We start from the raw sequence: 10,811 nt of genomic DNA on the forward strand, positions 1-10,811 counted from the left end.
ATACTAATAATACTAATAATAATAATACTAATACTAATACTAATACTAATACTAATACTAATACTAATACTAATACTAATACTAATAATAATACTAATACTAATACTAATAATAATAATAATACTAATAATACTACTAATAATACTACTAATACTAATACTAATACTAATACTAATACTAATACTACTAATACTACTAATACATACTACTACTACTACTAATAATAATAATAATAAATAATAATAATAATAATAATAATACTAATATTAATAATATTAATATTAATAATACTAATAATAATAATACTAATAATACTAATACTAATAATAATAATACTAATAATACTAATACTAATACTAATAATACTAATACTAATACTAATAATACTAATACTAATACTAATACTAATAATACTAATAATACTAATACTAATACTAATAATACTAATACTAATACTAATACTACTAATAATACTAATAGTACTAATAATACTAATACTACTAATAATACTAATACTAATACTACTAATAATACTAATACTAATAATACTAATACTAATACTAATACTAATACTAATACTAATACTAATACTAATACTAATACTAATTATTAATACTAATACTAATACTAATACTAATACTAATTATTAATAATAATAATAATACTAATACTAATACTAATTATTAATAATAATATAATTAATAATAATAATAATAATAATAATAAGAATAATAATAATAATAATAATAATAATAATAATAATAATAATAATAATAATAATAATAATAATAATAATAATAATAATAATAATATCACAGTGACAGAGAAGCTTAGCTCTGTCGCCTAATGTTGTGGTAGCCACTCTGAGTGGGCATGCATCCTGTGGAGATCTTATTAAAAATATGCCCGTACAATTCTAACCAACGTTGATCCTGCGTGCAATATGGCTAATTAAAGAACGAAGTACACTTTTTTGAAAAGCGGTGGTCTCCTGGTGCACTGCCAGATGGACCCTACTGAAACCAAGTCTTCAGACTTAGTTGGTGGGAGTCATACAAAAAATACTCCTATCTTATCCTTTCCTATTAAGGATCAAATAGATTCTTATCAATTGATGTCCTGTTATATTTTTTTGGCAGGTGACTGTACCTAGTGACTCTGACACGACCTACTGGTGCACTTCCTTTGCAGTTCCAGCATTTGACAACCCAGTTCATGTTGTTCGAGTAAGTATATCGGCATATTATGTTACATTTTAGTTACATACACTAACAATTCTAAATGCATTATACATACCTGTCAGGTGAAGTTTAGACAAGCGGTAAAGATGCACGTATTATATGTACAGTTAATCGATTGTATTGGGCCCGAATCTCCCCTTTTTATATTTATTTGTGAATTTATTGTATACTTTTTTTTTCAGAATCTATTATTATTCACAAATATATTTTGTTTTAAATTGAGACTGTAGATTGTGATATCTACGGCCGAAAATATCTAAAATCTGCATCTTACTTCTTCACTGCGTCCGCCAAACGAGTTCTATCATCACAGGACTCAGATGGCAAGCCTATCAATCGGGCTTGCACGTCGTCCAGACCGCTTCCAGTTTGTCGGCCAAAATGCGACATAGTCGATCCGCTCGGGTCGGTCCGAGGTCGGTCAGCTCAACTCGGCTCGGCCTTGGCAAACGACTCTGTCGAACGATCCGCTCGTGTTGGCTCTCTCAGAGATTACCGAAAATATATAAATAACGTTCTAAAATTTACATTTTACCTCCGATCAGCTTCAAATTCGAGGAGGACCGAGATACATGTAATATTGTCATTGTGCAAAACTTTGGATTAAATCAGTCCAGTAGTTATGCGCCAGGACAGGCACACAGACAGACCGACACACCGACAGACGCGCGCTATTGAAATACCCTGCCTCTTCCTTCGTAGGCAATGGGGAATGTCAATGAAAGGTAAAATTATAAAAATAATGACAAACAATACAATATTTACTATTACACTAAAAGACCAACAAGGAAAGAAATTCAATTAAAAAAATATATCTTGAAACTGTGTTTTAAAATTAAAAAATCTGTATGTACTATTCCAGCATTTTTGTCGTTCGGTTGCTTAAATTTCGTTTCAACAAATTATCAACATTTCTGTCTTTCTTTCTTTCCGGAACACAGCTTCAATAACGTCATAAAATAAACCTTTAAGAATAATATTTTTGAAGTGTCTATGCCTACGCCGATTCGTAAACATTAATCATATGCTATGCTTACGCCGATGACGGGACTTCAACGCAATTAAGGCGTACATAATTATGTCTATTATTGTAAAAATGGACACCCTCTAACATTATTTTAGAGGAAATCAACCCAGTATGTTTCTTTCTAAAAATATCATTGTCAAGTAGTTAAAAATCACCTAAAATCACCTTATTTTGCGAGTTACCGCCCCTCAACAGAATATCGAGCCCCCACTTCACCGTCAAGCCCCCATCAGCACCCCCATTTCAAGACTTTAAGATACACCAGTGGTCGTCTAACGCTCACAAGTATCAGAGTTGGATTCGTCGGTCGACGGTCGTACGAAGCAGTGAGTGCCTGGCTTTAGCTAATTAACATTTCCTTCTTAATCTTGCTCTTATAGTTCGAAACTATTGTCCAAGAAGGCCATGAATCTCTGGTCCATCACCTCATTGCATATAGCTGCAATAGTGAGAATGTCAACTGGTCAGGCATTTGTTACTTAGATAATATGCCTAATGACTTTTGGAGTTGCAGACGTATGATATATGGATGGGCTGTCGGTAGTGGTGTAAGTATTTTACAGTTCTTTATAACCATTTCCATTTAAAAGAGTGCCTATGTGTTATTATTTCTAGGCCTATGTGTATAATGAAATTAAAGAAAGGGCAAACGTCATGGGTGTCAGGGAAAATTTAGCCACAAGAAAGAGAAAAATTAAAAAAGCTAGGTTTTTTTTAAAGGATAAGTCAAATTGCAAGATCGATTTATTGTCATTGTGTACAATTCGGTTCACATGGAATTCAGGTTCCAACAAAAAAGAACTTCTTTCTTGCGTTTAAAAGAACATACGCACACACACACACACACACAAACGCACACCCACCCACATACACACACTCATATATATCTGTCTCTTATACACATCTGTGTTTACTTGACGTAATTGCACAAGCACGGTATAAGTAAAGATAGGCCTATAATAATTATCATGACAAACAATGACAATAATTAATAATTGTGACAATAATGGTGATGAAGATGACTATACGAATAAACTTTAGGCCTAGTGCTGTGGGACGTTTTCTATAGACCTATAAGAAGATATAAACAATGTATCATAATTTCTGTGTTTCATCATTTCTTGTACCTGTCTCTTATACACATCTAGATGTGTAATCTTCAGCTATATAATTTCTTTGCTACCATCAGAGAGAAAGAAAAATGTCCGTCATGTACAAAAGAGAGCACTAAATCTTCTCTTATAATAATAAACTAAGTTTAGTTTTGACCACTACGAATTGTACAGCATTTAAATGATTATCAGTGTCACTTTCTTCACACAAATTACAAAAAAAAGAAGGCGAGAGAAATTTAGGAGTAGAATACTAAGACCTAAATTTGGTTCAACCGTGGAAGTATTATTTTATATCTTCATGGTTCAACCTTTTTTTTAAATCGTCAATTAATTTTAGCCTACTTTATGAGCACGCATTTAACTGCTAGTGGGAAAATGAATTGTTGATTGTTGTCACTGTCGTGCACAAATGTGAAAATTGTAAAATCTCCATTGCATTGAATTTGAAAACTGTGCAATTATTCCTTTGCACAATTTTAAAATTCTGCAAGATTCTGCATAGTTTGCAAACTGTGCAAAGAGATTGTTGCACAGTTTTAAGAATCGTGCACATTTAAATCAATTTGTACATTTTGATACTATTTTACTATTATTCTTCTGTTGATGAACAGGCGCCGTGTGACCAGCGTGACAGGCTTTTCATTAGTGGGATTGCCAGGGTCATGTGGATATGCGTGGGTTGACAGGCTTTTTTACGGGTCTTTTTTTGGGTGGGGGGGGGGGGGGGGGGTGTGGTTATAATTATATTTATATTAAATTAAAAAAAGTAATCGCATGATGATGATTTACATTGTTTTAAGGTGTATCTATTCAATTTTCCAGTATAATGCAGGACGCCATCTTTTTTTCTGGGCTTTTGAAGTAGTGACGATTGGTGGTGCTATATTTTCAAAAAATCAATTTCCTGATTCGGCAATAAACTCATTAGTAGTTTCTTATTTTCGACAGAGGTTCACTGACAAACCCACACTCTTAGAAAAAAAAAGAGTTCTTCAGTTGTATTGTATATGGAACCCCTGTAGCACCTTTAAAGTTTCGAAAAAAAAAATAGGTTCGCTAAACTGCCCTTCGAACCATTTTAGGTTCGTTAAGGAGTTTTTATAAATAGTTACACAACACTTCGAAATGAAGAACCTTTTTACACTTAGTGTTTCATATCTGAAGAACCGTTATTGAGTGTGTAAGAGTGTATAATGACGAGTCAAATAGTTGAACACCACAAACTTGAATCCCCTTTTTATTATAATTCTGAAATATATATATTTAAGAAGTAAATAATGATTAGGCTATGATTACAAAACTAAACTGTATAGCTCTAGCCTAGGCCTTACTTCTTTTAAAAAATTGTCAGTCACGTAGTTGTACGAAATCAAATGTGTTTACTTGACGTAATTGCACAAGCACGGTATAAGTAAAGATAGGCCTATAATAATTATCATGACAAACAATGACAATAATTAATAATTGTGACAATAATGGTGATGAAGATGACTATACGAATAAACTTTAGGCCTAGTGCTGTGGGACGTTTTCTATAGACCTATAAGAAGATATAAACAATGTATCATAATTTCTGTGTTTCATCATTTCTTGTACTGTAGGTTTACTCTGTGTGCCTTCATGATTTCAGATACATTACCCTTGAAGCGACGATGACACTACAGTTACCATTTTATTAACAAGCTCAATGATAAAATGAGTATAACTTAAACACAATAAAAGTAAATACTAATTCGGATACACTAAAGACCACCTACATTCTTCTTCCTCTTGTTCTTCTTCTTCCTCTTCCTCTTCCTCTTCTTCTTCTTCTTCTTCTTCTTCTTCTTATTATTATTATTAGTATCATTATTATTATTATTATTATTAACATTCAAAAATATGACAATACTTTTGAGAACGATCATTTCAGGCAATGCCTGAAAACTTTATTAGGCCTAGCCATTGCTAGGCTTTACGCTACGTACATGTTTCGACAGATCCTACCTGTCATCATCAGTGTACAGAGATTCCATATAGGCAATCTTATTTAAACGAAGTGAAGTTTGTAATACGTCAATCTATACGTAATTCAACCGTATCAAGTTGTAAACACCAAGATCATGAATAAAAACAATGTATAATAATGGTAAACGGAATGAAGTAAAATCAGAATGACAAAGTTAAATTAACATGGTAAAGTTGTTTGTTGAGTGAAGGCTGCTCCCATTGAATATGTAATGCCTCCTTTATTTTGAGATGATGAATTGATGGGGCGGAGTCAAGAATACGGAAACAGTCCTTGCTACAAGTTTGCATACATTCGCGTGAATTCTTAAGGTGTTTTAATATGTGAGAGTTCCTATCCATTGCCAAGTGCTCGCGCACGCGTGTTGAGAAGTGTCGGCTAGTTTCTCCGACATAGCTGGCATTACAGTCCGCATACACAAATTTATATACAACACGAGAGCGGAGACCGGCAGGGACAGCATCCTTCACTGAAAACAAATTTTTTATTTTAAATGAAGAAAAAAACAACTTAAATTCAAAATCATTACATAATTGCTTAGAAAGGAAACGAATTTTATGCGAGGCAATGTTAGAAAAGGGGCCGATATATGGAATTTTTAAATAAAGGATGGTGATGGGTGTGGCATCTCCAATTGCCTCAGGTGGTTTTGAACGTTTATTTGGGGAGCATACAGAATCAAGATATTTCGAAATTATTTTATTGATAATGTGTAGCGGAAAGCTATTTTTCCTTAAGATGGATATTAAAGCTTTAATGTCTTCATGAAAACCCATCCAGCTATAATTAATTTTGAATGTCCTGTCAACTAGCGTCCGGACCAGTCCGAGTTTGTAATTGAATGAACAAAAACTAAAATAATTAGTGAGGAGCCCAGTAAATGTAGATTTCCGGAAGACAGAAGTAGATGCTAGCTTATGTTTTGATTTGGAAATTAACACATCCAGGAAAGGAAGTTTTTGTTCAACCTGTTTCTAAAAGGTAAACTTAATGTTAGGGTGACGTGAGTTTAGATATTCAAAAAATATAGAAACGTCCTCCTCATTGCAGAATAAACAAAAAATATCATCAACATAACGTCTATAAAATAAAACGCTGGGACCTTTATACTGTTTCAAGCCATACCTTTTCATGGTGTTCCAGGAATAGATTTGCCAGAACAGGGGCTAAAGGGGAACCCATGGACACCCCGTCAATCTGATCATAAACGGAACCTTTGAACAAAAAATGTGTTTGGGAAGTGGCAAAAATAAACAATTTCTTTAGTTCAGGCTTATTATTATTATTATTATTATTATTATTATTATTATTATTATTATTATTATTATTATTATTATTATTATTATTATTATTATTATTATTATAATAATAAATAATAACTATTATTATTTTATTGCTCTTATATGTATGTAGGCTTATATCCCTAGGCCTATGTTGATATGTAGGCTTAAACTTGTGATTATTATTATTATTATTATTATTATTATTATTATTATTATTATTATTATCATCAAATGGTATTATAATGATTAGTAATAATAATGATAGTTAATTATTATTATTATTATTATTATTATTATTATTATTATTATTATAAATAATAACTATTATTATTTTATTGCTCTTATATGTATGTAGGCTTATATCCCTAGGCCTATGTTGATATGTAGGCTTAAACTTGTGATTATTATTATTATTATTATTATTATTATTATTATTATTATTATTATTATTATTATTATTATTATTATTGTTATTATTATCATCATCATCACATGGTATTATAATTAATAGTAATAATAATGATAGTTAATTATTATTATTATTATTATTATTATTATTATTATTATTATTATTATTATTATTATTATTACTATACTACAACCATTATGTTACTGTATTACATGGTGGTGTGTATGCTTATACTTTTGCATTTACGTCAGTTAAACAAATTTCATTTCGTAGGCCTACAAGTTTTTATGTTGGTACAGTTGTAGACCTGTCACGCCAAAATTAGTCCGGGCCAAAACATGTCCGCCGGACTACTAAAATTGGTCCTCCAGGTTGATTTTAGCTGCTAATACCGTCCCGCTTAGATAAAATTGGTCCGCGTCGGTGTAACGCGCCGGTGTAACGCGTCTGCTGCTCGTAGGGTATGATTACTAACTATTTGATATCAAAAGCGTGATTTAGAATATACCTTTAGAATTCGAATATTCATCGGATCTATAATGAACAAAAGCACAAAGTGAAACTTACTCCACTCCCTGGCGAGTATTTCTAGTCATACTTGCAATTTAATGCCGATACAGACTAACACATTCAATCACATCATCCTTTCAAAGACAAACGTAGGTAAACTGCCTTGTCCAAGGACACAAGTGAAATGCACAACGAACCCCCGCGCCCGAGGTTGAAAAACCGAAGCGCAACAAATGTGCCAAACGCTAACCAACAATAAAATAAAATAGATAAAATAAAAATGTTTTCGCAATTTTTTAGACTAAAAAGTTTATATTCGAAGAAATATTATAGTATTTAATGAAATAGTGCAAAAAAAAAACAACAAACAAAAAACAAAAAAAAAAAAAAACAAAAAAAAACAAAAAAAAAAACCCAAGAAACCTAACACTTTATTAAATTCATTAAAATAAAAGATATGAAACTCGTCCGTTTTTGAGCTGGAGTAAAGAGTTGAGAACTCGGAAATAATGTATGTTTTTTTTTCTTTACTTATCTGGGTATTCCGCAACAGACTTTTACAGAGTTTATTTTTTTTATTTTTTTTTATAGTGAAGCTCAAAGAGGGGTTTGCATTGTATAATAAGCTAAAATAAATATTATATTGCTTTTTGTTCACTCACGTAGCCATTGGATTTTCCTGATCATGCTGGATTGTCACTTGGTAGGGGAAATGATTCTACAATCATATTGATTGAGATGCATTATGACAACCCAGGGCATTCAGCAGGTAGGCGTATATTATTATTAAATTATCTTTCCTGTCTAAAAGTATCAGATGGTCTAGTTGTCAAACGTCTTGTCTGTCATTGAAAAACAATAATAATTATATAAAATATAAATACAGATATTAACCTTAATCAATATTCAGGCTGTGATTATTATGATTTCATCACATTTTTAGCTAATTCTAATTCACAGATTTTCATGACAATTCTGGAGTAAGGGTTTATTACACACCCACACTACGTCAGTACGAAGCGGAGGTATGGATGATTGGCGAGGAAGTATCACCTCTTCAAAGCATTCCACCAAATGAAAAGGCATTCAAAACATTTGGATTTTGTTTCGGAGATTGCACAAAACAAGTATGTTTTCTCATATGATAATTTTTCATTAATTAAAAAAGATTGATTAAATACCATACTTTCAAACTTTGCAGACCTAAGAAAATGTATATTGTGAATATTTCAAATATACGACATTTGCAAAATAATATGGAAAAATCAACGATATTGTCTGAGATAAGCTAAAAAAATGAAATAAAAAATAAATATTTGAACTTTGTTAGTATGTCCTATAGAAAATTGAGCCATAACAATTTAGAATAAAAAGTAAACACTCTAATTTCCATCTGACATTTTTTCAAAGCTTATTTATAATCTGAAATATACAATTTAAATAAACTTTTGAAATTTTTATTTTTTCAAAATATTTAGTGTCATTGCCTAAATATATTTTTCCATCACAGTAATCCAGGTGTTTGGTAATATCTAATGTTGTAATATTTACAACTCGTGTAGGCCTATGAACATGTTAATTGTACTGTAGTTTATATAACTCATTCAGCAGTTGGACAAAACTAAGTTATATTTGTAGGTTTTGGAAGAAGACATAAAGATAATTGCAGTAGGTTTGCATGGTCACCTTGCAGGTATGCAAAAAGTTTTCCTACAACATGAACTCTTTTCCATTTCATTTAAGATTTAACATATCCGCTAACATATATAAAACATCAACAAGCTTGTATTTTCAGGTCTGTCCTAGTGGCATGACCATTGCACTTCTCTATGGCTTGCTTTATGAACATTTCAATATCATCAGTTTTTCCAGAACACAGTTGTAATGTTTGCAACATTCACAAAGTAGCGATAACTTAGGCCCTATAATATGCTTATTACATAAAAAGTACTCGAGGATCTGTTTAGTTTTATTCTTAAAGATATATATATATATATATATATATATACATATAATATGTATGTATATATATGTACATGTTATTATATACAATAGATTTTGTTTAGTTTTATTCAAATCCAACTGTTCTTCTTTCGATATAGCTACAAAAATTAGTCTTCAACATTATCGTAATGGAAGTTTGATCGACGATTTGGCACGTGATGACAACTATGACTTCAACCTTCAAGAATTTCGATATTTTGAAACCGAAAAAGTTTTCAAACCGGTAATACAGACAAATTTAGTGACAGTTGCAATCAATCAAAATCCTATTGCCAAAAAATGTGTAATAGCCTGTACTGCACAGCGTGTCCAAGATGATTTTTTCGTAACATGACTTCGCTTCACCTTATTTACATGAACTTCACTGGCTTCCATTCGAAAAGCATTCACTTTCAAAATCATGGTTTTCGTTTTGAATACATCACTCATATTCCTTAGCTTTAATAAATATGCGGGAGTATCGGAAAGCAAAATTAGATCTAGAAAGACAAAAATAGTAGTGTCTATGCAAAATCGTGTTTTTTGTTTTTTTTTTTTTGTTCGTAGGGTGATGAATTTGTAGTGACATGTGTATATAAGACAGTGGGCAGAGAAAATATTACAGTCGTAAGTAGATGAAATTTCCCCGAATTCTTTTTCTATCAAGATACGTGTCGGTCTTAAGACGAATTTATCTGTGACCGTCTTTTTGTCGTCTGTGATCTTGTGTTCTCTGTGCTATGTAGATCCAGGCCAAAGACCAAACCTCGTCAGAGAATAGACCATTCCAGAGTGTCAATCAAGTTAACAACTGACCAATCAGAACAGGGCCACGCATACATGCGTGTCTCAAAAACACAATTGTTGTCCAACAACAAACATACGAGGTTTTTTTTTTGTTTCGTGGGACCTTACCAACACCCAAGGGAGTGGAGGTTAGCGAAAAGGTTCGTTCAGACGACCACAAGTTAGTGCAACTTCGTCGCACGCACAGATGACGCTATGAAAACATAATTTGCCTATCTAAATCTCGTTATTTTGATTGCCAATCCCTTATTAGGTACGTTCACATAAGCTATCGTGATAAACTTATCATGATCTATTCATCATGATAACTTTAGCATGTTAGAGAAAACCGTTCATATAGAAACCATCATCATGATCTATTTATGCTAATGCGTGCAGTGTTGAGATGTGTATAAGAGACAGTACATACATTATTTTCTCCCCGACGA

General features: G+C 31.8%; 1 protein-coding gene across 1 annotated transcript in view; it reads left to right on the forward strand.

Annotated features, from left to right (window-relative positions):
- LOC117108387 (DBH-like monooxygenase protein 1 homolog) overlaps positions 1–10,811 on the forward strand; it is a 61,000-nt gene that overhangs the window by 47,157 nt on the left and 3,032 nt on the right. Inside the window, exons 6-10 of the mRNA XM_033250387.1 lie at positions 8,260–8,362; positions 8,554–8,720; positions 9,232–9,286; positions 9,696–9,820; positions 10,144–10,203. Of these exons, the coding sequence (XP_033106278.1) occupies positions 8,260–8,362; positions 8,554–8,720; positions 9,232–9,286; positions 9,696–9,820; positions 10,144–10,203 (510 nt within the window). The remainder of the gene's footprint in view (positions 1–8,259; positions 8,363–8,553; positions 8,721–9,231; positions 9,287–9,695; positions 9,821–10,143; positions 10,204–10,811) is intronic.

Source organism: Anneissia japonica, unplaced genomic scaffold (assembly GCF_011630105.1).
Source record: "Anneissia japonica isolate Jap-2015-1 unplaced genomic scaffold, ASM1163010v1 scaffold426_len1935630_cov189, whole genome shotgun sequence".
NCBI lineage: Eukaryota > Metazoa > Echinodermata > Crinoidea > Comatulida > Comatulidae > Anneissia > Anneissia japonica.